This window comes from Galleria mellonella, unplaced genomic scaffold (genome assembly GCF_026898425.1).
Source record: "Galleria mellonella isolate WM207_F2 unplaced genomic scaffold, CSIRO_AGI_GalMel_v1 utg74, whole genome shotgun sequence".
Classification (NCBI taxonomy): domain Eukaryota; kingdom Metazoa; phylum Arthropoda; class Insecta; order Lepidoptera; family Pyralidae; genus Galleria; species Galleria mellonella.
Window position 1 is genome coordinate 1,417,555 of NW_026442147.1, and position 21,641 is coordinate 1,439,195.

The 21,641-nt window shown below is 32.1% G+C and overlaps 1 protein-coding gene across 1 annotated transcript in view; it reads right to left on the reverse strand.

Annotated features, from left to right (window-relative positions):
- LOC113516123 (uncharacterized) overlaps positions 1–21,641 on the reverse strand; it is a 155,541-nt gene that overhangs the window by 82,107 nt on the left and 51,793 nt on the right. Inside the window, exons 2-3 of the mRNA XM_052901049.1 lie at positions 9,835–10,162; positions 6,515–7,770 (exon numbers count right to left, since the gene is read on the reverse strand). Coding sequence (XP_052757009.1) covers positions 6,515–7,770; positions 9,835–10,162 — 1,584 coding nt within the window. The remainder of the gene's footprint in view (positions 1–6,514; positions 7,771–9,834; positions 10,163–21,641) is intronic.

The window sequence follows — 21,641 nt, forward strand, 5'->3', positions numbered from 1 at the left end:
TAATTATCAATGAGAATTCATTTTAAAAAGATATTCGTTATTACATCAACAAACAAAAATGCTTTCAATTTTATGTTTGTTACCTCATAACTTTGTCAGTTATAAACCGATTAATATCTATCTGAAAGGATATACTTACAGATTAGTCCATTAATCAGAGGGAGACTTTGTACAAAAGTCGATTGCTTGGGTACCTCCGTCCCATTCGTGTTTCAATTCGTGAAGTAGTTGTGTTTGCATGGCTGTGTTTCGGTTTGAAGGGTGGGATATTGCGTAAATTTACTGGGTAAGGAGGAATAACACCTGAGTCCTCAGGAATGGCAACGCATGGGGGGTATCATGGGCGAAACAGTATACCTACTCTGTTATGTCCATGGTACTGATTATGTCTATAGGCGACACTTTCCATCAGATGGGCCGTCAGCTTGTATGCCATTCTAAGTTGTATAAAAAGAAATGGGAATTTTATTAAATTATTTTAAATCAAAATAACTGGTTTTGCCACAAACGAAGTATTTTTTATAGAATACTATCTTAAATTGACAACAACAACAACAATGATACCTCTTTGTACCCTCTACACTCTTCTTCAAAACCCCGAGTCTCCTAGCTACTTAAGCAGTAAGTTCCAGTACCTTTTTGAAACTCGCGATCGTAACCTTCGTTCCAGTAATACTGTCCAACTATCTATCTCCTCTTACCGTACTGGTTTCGCTTCAAATTATTTTCTCCTACATTCTTCACGACTCTGGAACGCGCTTCCTGATGACATTAAGAGACTACCTACTAAACTATCTTTCAAAAAAAAACGTTCACGCTCACTTTTTTACTTTATCCGAGCAATAAGTACTTTATATTATTCTCAATTTCGTGTATAATCTAGTATATGTCATATATGTGTAAGTATATTTGTTATTTATATATATTTATTAGTTTATATATGTAATTTTAGTATGTATGTATATCAGTAATTACTAGTACCGCATTCGAGTATTCTGACATTTCCCTATGGTTGACTGGGAGAGAATACTTTTAGTATTAAGTCCACCATGTACACATATTTGTACTAATGAATAAATAAATAAATAAACGATAAATAATTTTAGATAGGTAACTACTTAAAAAATGTACCCTAAAATATTATAATAACCCTAAAATATATAGCGTTATATATCTTCAGTACCTAGATGGTGTAAGCCCAAAACCTTTTATATATTAAAGGGTTTAACTCAATGTGCTTTACGGTCTTTTCATGATACCATAAAACTTTAAATTTACTTTAACAGGAACAGAAACAGCAAACGATATTCAATGCCGTTTTATAATATTTAACCTTATCACAAAGCAGTAAGGTTTTAACTGAATTGCACAGTATAAAATAATGATCTAAGATGAATTCAAATTACATAAATAAAACAGTGCAGTTTATAGGATTTTAAATAGAAACCATGTGTTGGCGCCATTGAGGAAATAAAACCACCTGCAGCGCAAAATAGACATAAATGAATAAAACTTTATGCATTACAAACACGTAATGTTTTTCTTTGATTTTGATTATACACTTCCTTTATATCATTTTATTAAAATGTAAATTTATTGTTATCGTGACCTAGTAGTAAGTAAATAAAACTATCTCGACTTACTGACCCAAAGATCGTGAGTTCAAATCTGAGCGACTAAAAAGTTTATAGAATTATTTAAATTTCCATCGGAATCTCTTATATTAAAAAAATCGTTAATAAATCAAATTAATACGAGGGACAGTAGTGTCTTGCGCTTCCAAATTCAAATATGCTGGACGAACGATGGGCATACCGAATGTTAATTTCACAGTAACAGTAAAAGTCAACAGATATCTCTGGCTACCCTATCAAAGATTATAGTTATAATCATATTTAAAACGCATCCTACCTTTCCTACTACCTATAGGTATTTTATAGTTAGTTTTGACTTATATCTAGTATTTCATAAACTCATTTCTAATGACTAAGAAGAACATCCTAATTCCAAATATCAGCCGTGTATTGTTACTCATTCAACCTAAATGTTGCATTACAGGTCGTGCTTTTGAACAAGTTCCTGCGCAACACTACGCAAATAAAATTAGGTACAACTAAGGCGTTGGCTAGACAAATGATTTCTCAATCTTAAGAGCACTTAACATTTTAAAAGTAAGATGCATTTAATTCTGTGAAAATGTCGTCAGTTCGTCACATTATCAAAGTGTCTTTATCGGATTGAATTAGCATATTTTAGGTAGGGCACGTCAAGCCACAAATTCTATCTTAAAAGGAAATGTCACAGACACTCTACAAGCGAACGTCCATAGTAGAAAAAAGAATGTGAATAAAAACTCATCGACAGCCTACAATATACTGAGCGTGATGGAACCAGTTGCCTTTAAAGGAGTTATTTCCATTTTTTATAACGTTCGCGATCGTGATACGCATAAATTATAAGCATGATTCTTAAAATCAAGTTTATGCTGACTGACTATTAGTGATGATGCTTTGGTTAAAATATAATTTTCAATTTTAATCTGATTATAACACCGGTTTAATTGAAAGAAATGAACAAGATTTTATCCGAGCAGGGCGTTTTTAAAGATTCTTTTTAAATAATTATACTCTGAAGATTTCAGAATACCAATTATTTAAAAACATGTATTTATTATTTAAAAGAATAAAAAAAAACCTTGTTTTACATGAATCATTTAATAAACTTCCTGCGATGAGGGTGTTATATTAAAGAACTAGTATAATTTTATAGGAAATGCATTGTATTTACTATAATCTTCGTAAAGCTAGTTTTTAATCTCCCTAATCTTTATTCAGTATACGAATTACATCGATACTACTTTATTTCGATACTTATGTATTGAAACAAAGTAGAAATAATTGGATCGTTAATCTTTCTAAAAACTATTTTTGTACAAACAATCAAATAAAACAATTGTCATTCCGAGAAAAGAAAAGAAAAACGTATTTAAAATTTCGAAGGTTTGAATCATGCAAGTTATTTTAATTGAGCGTAACTAACCCAGGGACTGGACGTTTGTTCGTTATGTGATTTAAATAATTGTTCGTCGTGCGTTTGAGTAGTCATGAGAAACACAATTAACTCTAATTACATAATATACCTAAGAACTATCGAAAATGAGACAAAATGTCACTCTTTAACTGAAATTTTAAAAACTACTTGATCTATGAATAGGCATTCACTAACAAAAGAACTTGGAAATTCTCGCGGAAATAAAATAAAGATATACATAGTTTCTTCTTGCATAGTTTAGTTTCTGCTAGGGTGAAATAACATCTCATCAACTACATATCTAATAAAACATACAACATAGGCAATAAAACTCATGTAATGCCGATATTTATTTCATCTATATATGTTAAAAGATATCACTACTGTACTAGTAATGTATGTAAATTTATATGTATATTATGGGATTTAATATGTTACAAATTTATACATATAAACTCACTTTCACACTTATATTGTAAATAATGGAAACGATTATTTTATTTTTTTTACTTGTATACTTGCTACTGCTATTCGATTGCTTGTTAGGTATTCTATCTGTAGATACAAATCCTGTAAGGCAGATAATACAATGACTATAATGTTTCAGTATGCTTGGAACGTCCGGTCGAGAGCGGTGCCAATTTAAGAGATCACCGGATCTCACAACTGAAATGTATCTCTTTCTAATTCCCTTGGCATAATAGAAATTGCCAATAAGTTTCTCTGCTTTCAAAAATAAATAGAAATTGCAAATTGAACATTCGCTAGGAATTGAAAGTATTTTTAATGTTCTTCTAAAAAGGATGTAGGTACGTTTGAAAACGTTTAATTATGAATAAGTAGATACTTTGAATAATCGGATCACGTACAAATTAAGCCGAGCACTTCGTGTATTGATAAGTGTGAGAAAATCCGGTCATCATGATAATTTTGCTTAGAAACGGACATCCGTTAACATGTACTAGGTAGCGACAGTAGGATCAATTCTGAGGCACCATTTCTCTAAACCTATGTCTAAAATATAAAATACATAATTTTTTGGTCTGAGGACGAATATAGGCTAACTTTCTAAAAGATTTAAATAAAAAAAATATAAATTTAAATACTTTTTTTATATAACTGTACTGTTTATGGAATATACCACAAAACAGTAATTTCGCGTAAACATATATATATTCATAGGAAACCAGAGAGGTGATCAAGTCTATAATAAGCATATAAAAATATTATGTAATTACCTAGATAGTTATAAAAATAGGTAGGTCAAGTACACTAATAATTTAGTGGTGCGGTTTGGTCATGATCACTTGTAATTCGAAATATTTCGTAAATGTCATTCCCTGAATTCAAATCATTACGTAAAAGCAGATCATTATCATTTTCTAAGTTTTAGATACTTATAATATTATCTGCGTCATCATTACATTACATTTAAATAGGTACTATCAAAAAAAAAAAAACAAACGACACTAAATTATTATCGTCTTGCTAACAAGAATTTAGCACAGTAAAAGCAGTTACACAGCTAAGGTATATAGCCGGTTATTATCCAGATATCAGCTACAATATCGTCAATGTTGCAAAAGGATGTCCATAATAGCAAAGCTTAGCGAGTTCTTATCCTAATGTCCCCAATAAGACTAGTTTGTAACTCTAGTGGTAATCAGCATAATCTAAGAAGGTGTTTATGGTGAGTATGTGAGCGTATAGGACGGGGAATGTCGGCATCTTCTAAGTAGTGGTATCTAGGAGTCTCACATGAGATCATTTAGCATTCCGTCGGAGCTGCGTGGCTGCGCGTGCAATATATTCGCACTTACAAACGTGCGGTTATAAATACAAATGTTTGATGTCAAGATTTGTAGTAAAAATGGACGCCTTAAAGATAATATTTTAGTTAGCTCTAACCGGTACCTTTGTTCCGTTGAATAAAAATTCAATGTATTAATTGATGATATAGCCGAACCCCGTTTTTTTTTTTAATTTCAGCCGCTCACCAACAAGTAGATATTAAAAATTACCATAAGATAACATTTGTAAACCACTTTTGTGGTATAAAAAATACTTCTAAAAACACTGCTCTTAAATATTATTTAGAACAAAAATACATCATAGTAGACAAGGTGACCATAAATAAAATGGGGGGATCAAGATCTAATCTCAACGCGATGTCTCCTCGGCCCGCATCATGTAGCAAAACAAGTTTATTGCGAGTTCTTTCATAACAACAATAAGGAAATACAGTTACTTCTGGTGTCCACTAAACAGTTGAAGTAATGAGGACGACATGTGGTGGTCAGAAGAGACGATTATCTTGTCTGACCACATATAGACAAAACTGTTGTAAAAAGACTTCGTGACTGACTGATTGATCGTCGAATAAGTACAGATAAAGTGATTTCATTATGATTCTATAATATCTTTTAAACGAACGTTACTCGATCCAAATATCTTTGAAAATTAGGCAATACATGTCTGTTCAAAACAAACTGAACATAATTATAAAATGAAAATGTTAAAAGTGTAATACTAAAATGAATAAAACATTATGGAATTCCTATTGATATTAATAACTTCTTACTGCACTAAATAGATATACATTAAAGTATATTTTCGCTAACACATATTTAATTTATTTATGATTTGTTAAGTAGATACCTATTAATATTTAAATTTAGTGAAGATAACGTTATTTTCTTCGAAGTACATCAACCATAAATGACCTATTGATTTGTTTACGGAATCTCTCAGAAGTTAAAGTTGATTTTCCATAAATCATCAAGTGTGGTGCTTTGTAAATTTGTGTAGGCGAACCTGACCAATGTGACCATGTTATAAAATACACTTCTAACCTAATATATTTACTAGAATTCCTATACCCACCTAATATAGGTATAGTCTCCTAATTTTTTACTTCACAGACGAGTGATATATATATATATATATATATATATATATATATATATATATATATATATATATATATATATATATATATATATATATATATCACTCGTCTGTGAAATGTGTCATGACATCAAATTTTTTATTTAATCTAGTTACAGCTTTTCTTTATTGTTACCTTCGAAACCCGAAACTCTAGCGTTGGCGTCAACAATGTCTGTAATCACCACCAGAGAGAGCTACACGTGCACTCTTCCGGCCCATTAGCATTGAATGGCGGCGCGTGCGCTTGTCGCGCGGATCATTGTCGCGCGGCCGCGATTTAATCGACTACAAATCTCGACTCGATCTAAATCAATCTCGACCGACACTCTTAGTTGTATTGTTCTCGTTTCCCTAGTGATTAAACCTAATGACCACATTTGACACGTTCATTATATGACACTATGTCGATTCTGCTTTCGACTTAAGGTCAAGAGCATTGCAATACAGTAATCCTTTAGTACCTTAGAAATTTTCACATCTGCTATTATACTAAACATCTCAAACACATCTGCCAATAGTTAAGCATAGTACTTACCGGTAACTCGAGGTAGTCAGTTATAGTGTGTTTAGCAGCTCCTCTTCTAATATCAGCAAGTGCAGTAAAATGCTCGTCACGACGCGCCTTTCGACGTAACAAAGCACGAGCAAATGGATATGCGGAAAGGTACTCCCCGTAGGCGTCCATTAACTCTCCCATAAACAATTGTTTCAGTAATATCGCGCTTTCGCCTTCTTCGCCTTCCGTTGGCGGAGGCGGTAACTCGCGGCACTTAAGCGACTCCGGGATGCTTTTCGAAGCAAAAGTACTAATCCCGCTAGTCGATTCACATGACGTAAACACGCTCGTTGAATCGCTCGAACCACATTTCGAAAATGGAAACGCGGAGGAGGCACCACTTTTATCACTACTAGCTGAGCTTTGACGGGTAGTGCTGGCTTTTTCATAATAATCAGGATATTGTGGTTCAGATTGACTTTCAGTTGAAGGTGAAGATTCTACAGCAGCAGCGCTTATATATTGAGAATTTTTGATACAATCATATAAGTCCTCGATAGATTCATAAGGTGTTATACTGCCACAAGATTCACCATCTCGCAACGCTTCATAGATTTCTTCATTTCGACGTCTAGCAACAGGAGTTAAAGCAGACTCTGAACGACTACGCTTCACGCTGCGCACTAGATCATATCCAAAATCGGTTGGGTTTAGAAAATCCCATCGTACATTAGCCCAAACGTTTTCATTGGCATCAGCTGATATTCTGTGGTCAGCACAACATTGTCCACTACTTCTAATGGTTACAGTTGTCACGTTATCACTGCTCTCTATAATAGAGTTGTCAGCTGCAGATTCGTCGCAATTTATTGGTATATCAACAATTACTTTGCGAAGACTAGCACTTATAGAAGAAATGCTAGATCTGTTATCATCTTCAAACTTACGGTTATCTGATGGTTCATTAAATTCTGAGTTAGTAATTACTGAAGACCCATCAACATCTTGTTGAGAGAGAACTCCTTCCTGAATTAATTCTGTAAGTATACTTTTTTCTTCCTCATCAATTATAATAGATTTCTTTGAAGTAATTGAATGTGTATCATCTTCTTTCTTACCATCGTTTAATAAAAGACCAGAGTCTATGTACTTTCTCATTCTCTCAGTTAATGCTTCACTAGCTTCAGACACAGATTCAAGGTAATAGAAGAGTAGATGATATTCTTCCTTGGTGATAACAGCTGCACGTAGTAACGGTTTTCCATATAATTCCACTGCTGAATACAACGTAGCAGCTGTAATAGAGATAAAGTATCTATCAGTCGTGTACAAAATGCCTTCATAATAAATTATGACACTATTAATTGCACCAAACATATAATTCTGTATTGTTCTAAAAATCATTGTAGGAGTTATAAAAGTCAGATTACACATCTATTGAATTATTCACCTTGCGATAACGTTCATCAGTGTATATGACCCAGACCTTTGTAACTCCTTGAACTCATCGAGAGAGACTGTCTAAAATAGCTGTCAATAAATAGGTACAAGTATAATTATTATTAGTATATTTAAAGTATATGTGTATGTATGTTATTTAATTAAAATTATTAATACTTTACTTTTCAGTATAAATATTAAATTTGAGTTCATCGTGAATCTGCGGGTACAAATAATATCGATGTCTTTGATACCGATTTGTTAAGGCGTTCTTTTTTCCAATTAATAATTATTATACAGCCTGCCAAATCGCGTGAGTTCTAAATGTATTAAAAAAATTCATATTTTATTCCACAAAAAAACTTTAATCATGACAAAATTAATATGCAACTAACTGAAAAATTCTTATGGAAATTATTACATATACACACATTACAAAAACCTGAAAACCTTATCCATTTTGAAGTCGCACACAAATATATCACATCATTGTCATTATCATCATCATATCAGCCATCTACTATTCACTGCTGAACATAGGCCTCCCCCAAAAGAAAGAGGTTTTCTCAATAGTTGCCACGCTTGATAGGCAGATTGGCAACCGAAATTAGGCTTTTTTGATGTTTTAAGAGGGATGCTGCTTAGCCCTCTCTTACGACACCCACGTGAAAGGTAAAAGTAGCCTATTCTATGCTGAGACCACACAGTAAACATCACATCACAAATTAATAATTTATCAGTAAAATAATAATTTATAAGTTAAAATATTTGGAAAACATCAATGTATATTATATTAATGTTTTCCAAATATATTTATATTCACATGTTTTATTCCACATATTTTAATAACATGAATATCCTACTAATACTATAAATGTGAAAATTCGTGATTTTAATAACGTTTACATTATATACCTAATATAAATACCAGGACATATTTGAATGTTAAGTTTACAGATCTTATCGTGGATCCTATACTTAATTATGTATATACATATACACACATCATCGTTTATTATAATAAACGATTCTCTTATGATAGTTACGAAAAAGTTTGAAGCGAGTTATGTACTCGTATGCCAGGAAGATGTAATTGATACGTTTTCTCTGTTTCTTTAAAATGCAAAGCTGCAGATTGCAACTATAGTTTAAAATCTTTTCTTATAAAATATACATAGAAAACCGGTTTAGATATCAAATTGTAATATCAGTATGATGGTCACGGTTGGTGCAAACCAAATGCATACGAGCCATTTCTGCGAAAGATTACTGAACAATGGCGTGCGTACGCGTCTCATTATTACCAAACCGCTTTCTACAAACATGCTATGTCTGCATACGGAATATTCAATGTCTAACTGAATATATTTAGGCAAGCTTATTGATGACGTCCTGTAGTGACTTATGATAAAGAAAGCTAAACGTTAATTGTCTTTTAGAATTAACCGTTTTTACTTTTTGTGTTTGAGGCGTTTAGTTGTGTGTAAAATATGCATTGTATTACAATAGGTATTAAATGTGGTATTATAGATATAAATTAGGTAATGTATTCTGTAATGGTCATGTCTATTGGTAACAGTTAACACTTTCCATGATGTGGACCGCTAACTTGATTACCATTTTAAATTTCAATTTAAAATTGAGATTTTGTTAAAAAAAAAGCGACTTCAATCGTGATAAAATGTGTACACTCACATGTTGGTACTATCAAGGAAAAAAGATGTATTAAAATCTGTATTTGGTTAAAGATTATAGAAGATATCGCATAATACACTTATAAAAAAATACTTAATGCAGGAGATTTGAGAACCTCTAGAATTAAGCAAAAAAGGTACCTATTTTATACACATACCGTATTATGAACTTTAAAATTATACTGTATTCTAAAAAGATTTTACATAATAATCTTTTATACTGACCATAAATCTTTTCCCAAGCTATGAATGTCTCCAAGTCTTTGCCATCCCAAAGTGGTGGTTGGTATTCCACTACCAGAACTTCGCCTTCCAATGAAGCCGCTGATGCTCTTGGTTCTACAGGCGCTTTGGAACCGCCAAGAAATAAAAGAGCTGCAGGAGGAGCGGGCGGAGTAGTGATGAATGCTCCCGGCAGTGGCAGGGGTTCCGCGAGAGGAACAGTTTGAGGTGCGCATAGCGGGCCAGTCGGAAGACCAGCTACTACAACTCCCACCTCTTGAAGTGGTTCGCAAACAACTTCAGCAACTGTATTATTGCCCCACACCGTCACCTGCAAAGAAATGTATTCAGTAAATATTTATTCGTATATGTGAAACATAATTAATACTTCTACAATGACTCTAAATTACCATGAGAAACCCTGTCCTAGTTTAAAATTAAACTAAATTCCAAATCATAAGGTTAAAGAAGCAAAGGGGCCGGTCATATAGCTCGACAGCCCATGGAAAAAAGGTTTTCGAATGGCGACCCCATTCGTGCAAAGTCAGTGCAGGACAATTGGAAAAGGCGACCTGAGCCCTATTGTTCATCAATCTATAAATTACTCTGTTTACCCGTGTTTCAGTCATGAAACAGCTGTACTTGTATGACTGTATTTCGGTTTGAAGGCTATGACAGTGAAATAAAAAAAGTAGCATAACACCATAGAATGATATCATCGAGTATTTTGTGATGTCCATAGCATGTCTATAAGCGATGGTTACCGCTTTCAATCAGGTAGGCCATCAGTTTTTATGCCATTCTAAATATCATAAAAAAAACGTTACCGAAATGAATAGGTGATCGAAAATAACTTCTATAGCTCAAGACTATCATGTCTCAAATAAGTATTAAGGAAATTTGTATAAGTAATACTACTAGAAGATATAGAAAAGTACTTTGTGTAAGAATCTTGTTGCTTGTATTCAGATTAAAATCTTCATTTCTACATGCTTTCATCGCTATGTAATTAACATAATTATACAGTAAATATGTATACAACATGATCACATCTATCTAGGTCTCCTAACTGTGGTACAAGGGCCCTGATATTGCGGCAACAGACTTAGCTGTCATATTTCCCTACAAAATTACCGTTAAAACATATTTATATCGTCGTTATATCACCTAACGCTGTGTAAAATGGCTTACTTATGTTGGGTGCCGTGATTAACGAAGACAAGGCAGACATATTTACAACTTCTCTTTAAAATATAATAAGGGTGTGATAAAACATTTATAGGCAAGAAACCATTTCAAGCCTCCGAGCGAATTCTCATAGTTGTGCATTTAAAATAGATGCGAGAATGAAAATGAATGTCATAAAGCGTGCAACATAACTATGCCCTTCGAGCACAGTATAACAAAACGTGAGCAGAACGCATTAATATGTAGATATAATAAGATGTAAATGCAGGAGTCTCGAAGACCTTGACTGCGCGGGTTCATGGCGTTTTTTACTGGATCCTCGTGACGTCACGCCCAAGTTATGCGCGGGCGCATCGCTCGGCCCCTCCCCGCGTGCCTCTCGCCGCGCCCAAATCGAACCCTCCACAGGATAATGCGTCTGATCTGATACATCTTCAATGAGGAAAAAAAACAAGATCCAGCGGACAAGAAAAAGCCCGACGATTTTACACGGCCAGTGCGTTTTGATTATACAAAACCAGAAGAGTTGGTTATTGGTATATAGATACCTAAGATTATTAAGTTTTATTTTATGCATGATTATTTGACGTTGTTTCAATGTAAAATTGTGGCATCAATAGTGCCAACAATAGCAAAATCACAGACAACATCAAACCAGTTTTGAATTACCTCATTTTCTATTTCTAGCAGGAGAAATAACAACCTTGACAATAAAATGGCTAACAAGCCAAAATGCCTATTACAAATGATCAAAATAACGACCAGTTCTGACTAAGGATATACAAATGAATTATTATAAATAATCTTTTATTTCATCTGAAGTCTACAAAATAATTCTACGTTCATGAATTTTTAATTCTATGGAAGTGAATGTAATATTGAAATAAATCATAAAAGTAATAACTAAGAAAAACAATTGTTATTCATTGTGTATTCATGATGTACCCAAGTACTCTAAGTATACTTATTACGGTAGATATGCAGAGAGGTACGTGCAGATATTCGTAAAGTATTACATTATCGCATCCTTTGCTATTAAAGAAACAGAAATAATTTTAGCAGTTATAATGTGTTATATTTTTGATGAAGAATGTTGATGTTTGTTGTTTGGTGCATGATACACAGGGTATTCTAGGTCGAGGAGAAGACATTTGGTTCTATGGCACTTATTATAATAACGCAAATTTGAAATTATTTTTAAAAACTTACAGCTTATTATTTAATAGACAAAACTATATTAACCCCTACAATAATACAGTAATTTTTTTTTATATGCAACCTAGAATGGCATACAAGCTGACAGCCCACTTGATAGAAAGTGGTAACCACCGCCTATAGACATGAGCCAGTACCATGGGTACCATGGACATAACAGAGTATACTGTTTCACCCATGCGTTGCCATTCCTCAGGACTCAGATGTTATTACTCTGTACCCTGTAAATTTACTGCCATATCCCACCCTTCAAACCGAAATACAGCCATGCAAACACAACTGCTTCACGGTAGAAACACAATGGGATAGAGGTGCCCAACCAAATGACTTTTGTACCAAGTCTACCTCTGATAACAATTCTAAATTCGTATAGCATAAGAATAAATAATCCTATCCCTTATTCTTATACCTTTAGTCCTATAAGATAAACGTAAAGGTACTTAAGTACATTCTAAAATATAGTGTGAAAACAAATATTTATTCAGTATCAGGTATATGATACCTAAAAAGGAAAATCTCATTCGTTTTCAGTTGTTTACTTTGTATGTATCTTAGGCAAATATTGCTGTCCATTATACGGAACGGATGAGTTTATTTTACAAATATTTTAAGATAAAAATAAAAGTATACGTGACCGACAATACTGATAAATTTTAAGCTCACAGAATGAAGGCAAGTAAAAAATATGTTATTGTTATTTAACGTTTCGACCGAATACAATCCTTTCACTGATCTATCTATTTGTATGGATATTATAACGTCCTTTTACTAGATACTGGATACTCTATACATAAAAGGTGATATTAGCCCAATGTTACCGCGCTAACAAGGGTTTTTCAATGAGGTTTCATATAATTTTTTTCCCTTACACAGTATCTAGCTTCCTTTAGAACTAACATAAGTTACTAATTTGTAAAATGTTCACTCTACAAGGTTTCGTATCTGAACGGTGACATTCAGTCGAAAAACGCTCGATTGCGACCCGGGAATACTAAAACCGAATCTCAGCCTAAACATCAAAATTTTCAAACACATATTGGCATCGTTTATAAATTATTATCAGTTGCATTATACTTCGAAGGGCACGTAAAGCCGCTGTTGGGGCTTGATTCTTGATAACATAAGATGGCAACCATAGATGAATACTAGTAACAGGATGTTAGATAGGTTCCCTATTTTAAAAAAATAATTTAAATAAATAAGTAAATCTAATCCATTTAGCACAGAACCTTAGAGTTTAGTTCACTTATCATTTACCTAAACGGTCCTACAGATGTGGGGAAAGGATTGTTAGTAATGCGGATTACATTATTATATTATATTTCTTTATTAACCAAAGTAACAGTTCTCGTCACACCATGGCAAATCAATATTAACATTATAATTTTTAAATTATTAATATAAATAATAACAATGATAATAACAACTTTTGAAATATAAAATGAAAATAAGATTGTAAATTAATTACAGTACATGTCAATAATGATGACTATAAGTTTTAAAATTGGAATTGTCACAATTATAACAAAAAATAATTAAATATAAATAAATAATATATCATAATTTAATATTGGCATTTAGATATTCGGTCACGTTGTAAAAACTATGTTGTTGCCCAAAATATGTCTTTATTTTTAAATTTATTTCTTGGCAATTGTGTTATTGTTTTGGGTAATTTATTATACATTTTTATTTTTAGATAAATGCCTTGTTTCATAGTTTTTGTGAGTCGTGTTCTTGGCAATTCAATTTGATTTTTTTTATTTCTCGTGGTGTAACTATGATTGCCTGAATTTTTACGAGGAGTTTTACCACCTTTAACATATATTTCTAGTGAAGAATGTATATGAACAACAATAACACTGTCATTGTACGTTGTTGGATAAAGTAAAGCCTAATAAAGATGCGTTTATAAATGCCGCATATAATTCTCATAGCTCGCTTTTGTTACCATAGAACTTTCAACACGTCCAGCAGTCTCCTGAAAAACATCGTGCTGAATTCCAGGTGTATTCATCACGATGTGCTAAGTGACCTGCCTTTTCATTCTCACCTATCGTCCCTCACTGGTACCCCGCCAGTGTATGCCGTTAGCGCAAGCGAAGTTACCTTTCCATTACCATACATTAAAAAAAAATGGCACAGTCACTTCGTATGAATATTATATAAACACTATTATATTGATTGTTGACAACTGGTGGAACTTCGAATTATTATATAATTTATGGAAGAGTACAAGTGTTTATTATGTAAACACATTACTTTGTCACAGTGGCGTTAATAATAATTCGAAACAGTTCTTGTAATAAAATGTTATAAAATAATAAATACTTACTAATATTATTAATGTAAAAGTGTGATTGTTGTATCTTGTCGCCTATACAATTATTGGTATGATATTTGTGTTACACATAATTTTTAACGTAGCAAATAATTTATTCTTATCACGTAAACAGAGCACGCATAACTAGAAATAGATAAAATATCTAGTATGTTACAAGAACAAGGAGGTAGCCATCTAAATAATAATTTAACTACATACGTAAATGTGCATAAATTTATAATTTAAGTTTGAAGACGCCTCTATTATGTAAGTAATTGTTACAAATGTAGAAAGCTGTAAAAGTTTCATCCTATTTACGACTAAGTTAGCTTCGAATGCAATAAAATTCTTCATATCCTCAAGTCAGCCATTACACGCCTGTTAAGTATTATTTAAAGAGTTATTACCCTTTAAAAGAAGACACGGAGTTATTCACCTGAATCTTTGATCATTTGTACAGCTAGTCTAAGTGATTAAATTTTTTTCCTTTATTAATTGGATATAGTAGAATATAGTAATTGGATATAGTAAAATGTAGATTTTACTATTTTTATTTGTACTTAAATAAATAGGTATATTCGATTTCATATAGAGTGTTCATGAATGTCTATTAATCCATACTTACGACTTCGTTGACATGACCGCGATATGTTGGTTAACAAGGTAACAATAGCTAATGTTCATCACCATCTCAAATATTAGATAGCTCTATATCACAAACTCAATAACGATTGGCTGAACCGAGCGACAAAAAACAAACATCCTAAGAATAAATCTCAGCCTAAACTTCTAAATTTTCAAATTCATGAATGATTACTCCCTTCATGTCTCGGAGGGCACGTAAAGTGATAGCCCGGTAAGCCACGTCAGAGGCCTTTTACTACCCTCATACTACCAGCAGTAATCCACCCGAGCATGTATTTAACATTTTACAAAGTTAACAATAATTTTAATATATTTTTAGCCTTTCTTCATTTTATTGTAAAAAAAAAGTATATTCTACAATTGATTGGTAAGTCCATATGGTTTTAAGTGCGCCATTTACATTGTCTAGGTTAATTAAAGTTTAATAAATAAAATAAATATTGGTGAAGTAACCACCTCGCACAACAGCAATAAAATAGTATATATTAAATAAGAAACATATTCTTTATGAAATGTATCAAAAGTAATTTGATAATAAGGACAAATATCGAAAATCTTTGAAAATAATTGACACTACGGTATACGTTATTACTAGCGCCATCTGTTTTAAAATAGCATAAATACTCACAGCGCCACCTCTTATAAAGCAACAACATTTTTATTAGTCACCATATCAACAGATACTGTAGTATAAAGCATATGAAATTGTAATATATACTTCGTGTACCAGATGGCGCTGTTCTATAAAACATTTTTCAAATATGTAATAATATAATAATAACCATTAACAATTTCAGTAATTAAAATAAATATAAATAACTAAATCATAATAAAAAGTACACATAATACTATACGCATAATTGAAAAATGTAAGCATATATAGATCTTTTCAGGCATAATTTGATTGATTTTCGCCGAATGGGGCTTCAATTCTCAGTGAAGCTTTTTTGAGAATCGAACTGCTATGTTAATTCGGTTTCTTTTTCAGTTATCTGATAATAGAAGTAGAATGTATATGCCTCTACCAATATTTCAGGTCTGTTATAATATAATTATATTCCATTGGGATCGTATATTGTTTATTGTCGTGTAAAGTACTAAAAGGAAAATATGTTCTTAGATACAGGAAACTTCTAGAACTGACTCTTTTAATGGAATTGTAACCTCGCCTGTAGTACAGATGATGATTCTGATGATGATAAGTATAAATAAAAATAGGTCGGGTGGGGGAGGAGGGAGTGTTAATAATAGAGACTAAAGGCCTCATTGTTAGCAATGTGCCCAACCAGGTCGACGTCCACGTGATCCCCCTGGAAACCATCGTGCAGAATTCCAGATGTATACATCATGATGAGCTGATTGACCTATCTTTTTATCCTCAATTATCATCACTTACTGGTGCCCCACCAATGTACACCGATAGCTATATAGGTATAGCTATATAGGACAGATAGACAGGTGGGGTTATCGTTCCATCATCACCCATTAAAAAAAAACAGGTCAGCTGGCCTATCGTGATGATCTTCAAGAATTACCACAATTTTTAAAGAAATAATACCCTGACAGGATATATTGCCCTGTCAAGGTGACGGCCACGCAGTTAACCAGTTAGTTAGCTAGTAATTGAGCCGTTACCCTTATTATTAATAATCCCTTTTCCCCATTACTAAAGCCGATTTTTAAAATAATTTCGAGGGTTAACGACACCGAAATACCAAGACCGGCCGGGTCAGCAAAATGACGCAGTAGGTACAGGTTTCTATCTTAATAAAAAATAATAAGTTAATATGATAGAAACATGAAATAGCTACAGATAGGTACATATTTTTATAAATTTTGATTTCGCATTCATAACGTGTGTCGTGATAAATGATTCTCTTAGATGTGTAAAATCCTTACTTTCCTTACTAATATTATGAATGTGAAAGTTGTTTGTTTGTTTATTACCTCTTGGCACTTTAATGGCTCGACCAATAGTCGTGAAATTGGACTTACATATAATAGGTGGGACTCTTTCTTATATGAATGAAAATGGAATGAAGACTCCGCCTTCACTATCATCACACGCAAGTATTGTTATTCTCTTAAAAAATGAAATAACAAACGAACTTGCAACACCCACGTGAAAACTTAACATCTATACCTACCTAACTACACCTAATATACTAATACACTGGGTTCAACTTTTTTGTTTTTTTTTTATAACTTAGGGAGCAAACGAGCTTGCGGTTCTCCTGATGGTAAATTTAACCGCCGTCTACAAGCACCCGCAACATCAGAAAAATTGCATATGTATTGCCCATCTTTTAGGAAGGACTTTGCTCTTTTCTTGAAAGTTATAATGTCGTATCTATACACATACATAGATAATGAAAGATTCATGGCTTTTCTTTACAGCCCAACCAAATTTTTTAGAGAGTGTTTACTATCAACAGATAGCTTTTGTAATATTCATATCAAGGTAAGTAGTTTGAGTGACAGTGAGTTTCGTTTTTATATTAATACTTATATCATCTGTTTCTATCTGTGTGTGTGTACATTACATACCGGAACACAAACAGAGGTATACTGCAGACGACTCTGCACCTACACAATCTCCCTCTGGTACTTAATTTGTACTGAATTGTAAATTTAAATTTGCTACATTTGAAAGTAGATGACCTCTAAATCAGGATTTCTATATATCGAAGCTGACTTAATCGAGCTAGCATTTAGTTAGCATTGACCATTGCTACATAAGGATAACAAATTGGAACCATTTTATTATGACATTTCATAAAATCTGTGATGACCTCGTTCGTTAATAGCATCAATTAATTACATCTTCATATTTATAATTACATTGCAAGTTTCAAAGATGTTATGTAAGTACCTACTCGTATATTTTTGTGTTAGGTCCCTTATCTAGAAAATGGAGACCGAAGGTGTTTATCGTTACATAAATCACTTGCTGCATCAACTTTTGAGACTCGACTCATGCCTACGTATAGACTATTCCCTAAACATAATACGGTCTATATATAAGTATATAGTATGTCTACCTACTTTGCTAAAATGTACCAACCAAAAATGATGTTTTTTGCTGTTTTAATTCTAGAATCTAGTTTTGCTCTTTTAAGGGCAAAGCAATAAACTGAGTTGTAACCATTTTGTATTGCTATGGCACACGCAAGAAGGAAAGGAAAGAAAGGAAATTGTTGGTTTATATACTTTGCGTACTTTTTTTTTGTTACTTTTTTATTTTCATTCTTTTATCTCTTTTACTGTGTATTATGTGTATGTTTTTATTGTAATTTGTGTGCTGTAAATAATGTAAATGAATTATCTAAAAAAAAAAATCAGTTAAAAGCAAAGCAGGTACCTACACCTACTTTTTTAAATATTTATTGTTTGTAAATTTGTATTTACCGGAGCGAAAACTAAGTGTATGTTAAAATTAAAAGAAATTATATCTAAGTAATAAGTTAAATAACAAGTTTTTACCTATTTCACTGAAAAAGCTTATGCTTAAGCTATATAAGCTTACCTATGACATTTTTTTTAATTTTCTTCCATCTTAATTCTTATATATATATACTCTGTATAGATATTTTTGATTTCACTGAAACAATCCTTAATGAATCTGAATGAATCCTTACTAATATTATAAATGTGAAAGTGACTTCTTTTATTATCATTTAATGTCTTCACAGCTCAAATTAATCATGAAATGTTTTAAAATTTTATTTTTTATAGTAGTCATGCGAACGAAGCGCAAGTAAAAACTTATAATACACGAATAGGTAAATATTTAACAACTAGATCAAGCAAAACAAAAATTATTCATAACTTTATGATATATTGATCTAGTTTAACCGAGCTAGGAGAAAGTGTATAGTTAACAAATAAATAAGCTATTTGGACACATTATATTAAAGGGTATAAAATTTAAAAACTTTTCCTACATATAGATTACTCATATATGTTGTCTAGGATCAATATTATGCTCATGTTATAACACCTATATTTTCTTATTTTTAATTAGCTATTTTTTACTGGAAGACATTCCTTTTATGGGATAAATGCGTCATTGCACTCATTCTTTTCTTGACATTTCAGTATCATATGATACTTAAGATTTTATTTACTATACAATAAAGTGTTACAAACTTATAAAAGACCAAAATTATTTCTTAAATGTTGATCTGTATTGCTCTAAAAGTTACAATCTCTTATGAACGTTTTTCTGTCATTACAACAGTCAAGGTCTTCCTATACTATCTCAAAAATCAACCCCGTACTTTTAGTTTCCTAACAATATTAGAAATACAAATGGTTAACTGGAGCTCCTAACCGAATTTCTCTAAGAATTATGTCAGTGAAAACATGACACTTTTTCTTTCCGTTTCCTTTGTTACCATTGTTGTTGTTATTTACGCTGTTGCCTGTATAGTGATCGTCCGTCTGTCACGATTCGATGGCTCTGCTCGACACTCTTGAATGACCACGGTGATATATCGCACATTGTGTATAACTGCTTTGTTACAAATAACCAATTGATGGTATACATGTATTCACGCAACCTTGGCTTTAATAGTGTATAGGTATAGAATATAAAAATATCACTAAAAACTGTATTATAAACAAATTTTAAAATTAGCAATTTATGTTTGAATACTTAGAGGCTTGGATGTTTGTTACGTAATTACGCCTAAACATTTAATTTTTTTGTTCAGTAGGTGCACGTAAAGACGACGTCCTTGTTATTTTAGTAATTATTTATAGTTCTCACTCTATCTGAAATTAGTAGGTGTATTATTATTGAACAAACAATATTGAATTTTTGTAAATACATTTTAAATAAGAAAAATTCTTTACCCGTTATGTCAACAAACTGGAGCAGTAGGCAGGTGAATGGCCGATTTTTATGCCCCTTACTCAGTACAGCATTCCAAACTCATAATACACTGTTTTTCACTGAAACCACATCATTGATACTACATTCGCATAACGCAACAATATGTAAATAAACAGTCAACGATAATATGAGAAATTAAAGCTAAGTTTAATACGGATATAAGAGCTGTAACTCAAAAACTTTATAGAGGTAATGGAACAGTATTTTAAGTACCACAGAGGTCTTGCCATTGAGCGAAATTTATACTTAAAAATTTCAATACAAAATAAGAGTACAAATTGTAAAATCAACTGCAGATTTGTAAAATTAACTAAAGCACAATACTTTAATGAAAAAGAAGGAAAACTAAGAAAAATCCTGTATATAGAACTATATAGAATACCTGTCTCTATCAAATTTCATTAAAATCCGTTCGATTAATGCTTAATTGAGTATCGAATTTACAAAGATTAGAAGCTATTACATTTTTATAACAATCCTAGTATCCTATTGTACTAAAATATAAATATAATATTTTATTAAGACGTATGGATATATAATATTTATTTAATCTCACCTAAATAAATAAATAAACAATCCTGGATTAATATATAAGATACTTTATGACATAATTCACTCGGCAAAGCGGCTGATAATAATAGTTCACCAATACAGTAGAATACCAACAAATAACAAAACAAATGAAAGTGTCAAAAACATTATCTGGCTACCCGCTATCTGCAATTACAGTTTTAAAAGTATATTTTACTTAAATATTCAATATTATATTCGGATTAGAGTTTTACGTATCGTACAAAGAATTGGATACATTTAGAGTTGACTTAACGAATGTCGCCGGATTGCCGACTGACACACTTTCATACGCGCGGTGTTATAATTACATTTTATCAATACGAGACACATGGCTGCCGGCTGCCTTCTGTACGTAAACCGATTTTCATAAAACACACACAATATTTACATACGTTTTCACTTTTTAGTCGTTGTGACACGATTCTTACGGAAAATGTAATAATAGGTATGTTGTGTAAGTTTATGAAAACGGTATTGTATTTAGAGTTTCATGCACAATACATACACATATAAAAAAGAAAACATTTTCATTAATATTTTATTTTATTATTATAACTTTACACAAATTTATCAATTTTTTGCGTAATTTTATTCCCTACTAATTTTTGCTCGAAATGTCGTCCGTGTGACTGAAATATGTTAATTGACCAGAATAAAAAGTCTATATTTTATTTGTGTAGGTATATCAAATTTCATGACGATTGGTTGGCCGTTTCGCTAAGGCGTAACAAATAAATTCACTTTCACATTTATAATATTAGTGACGATGTTAGGTAATTTAATCCTCATATATTCATTCAATCATTCATTCATTAAAAATTGAAGCGAATCGACTGAAGCGATTTGGATTTATTTATTTATTGAGGTTTTTAAGGAAAGGAATAAATTTAATTTAGACATTCATCATCATATCAGCCCTTAACTGTCCACTGCTGAACATAAGCCTCCACCTTGGGAGGTTTTACGAGT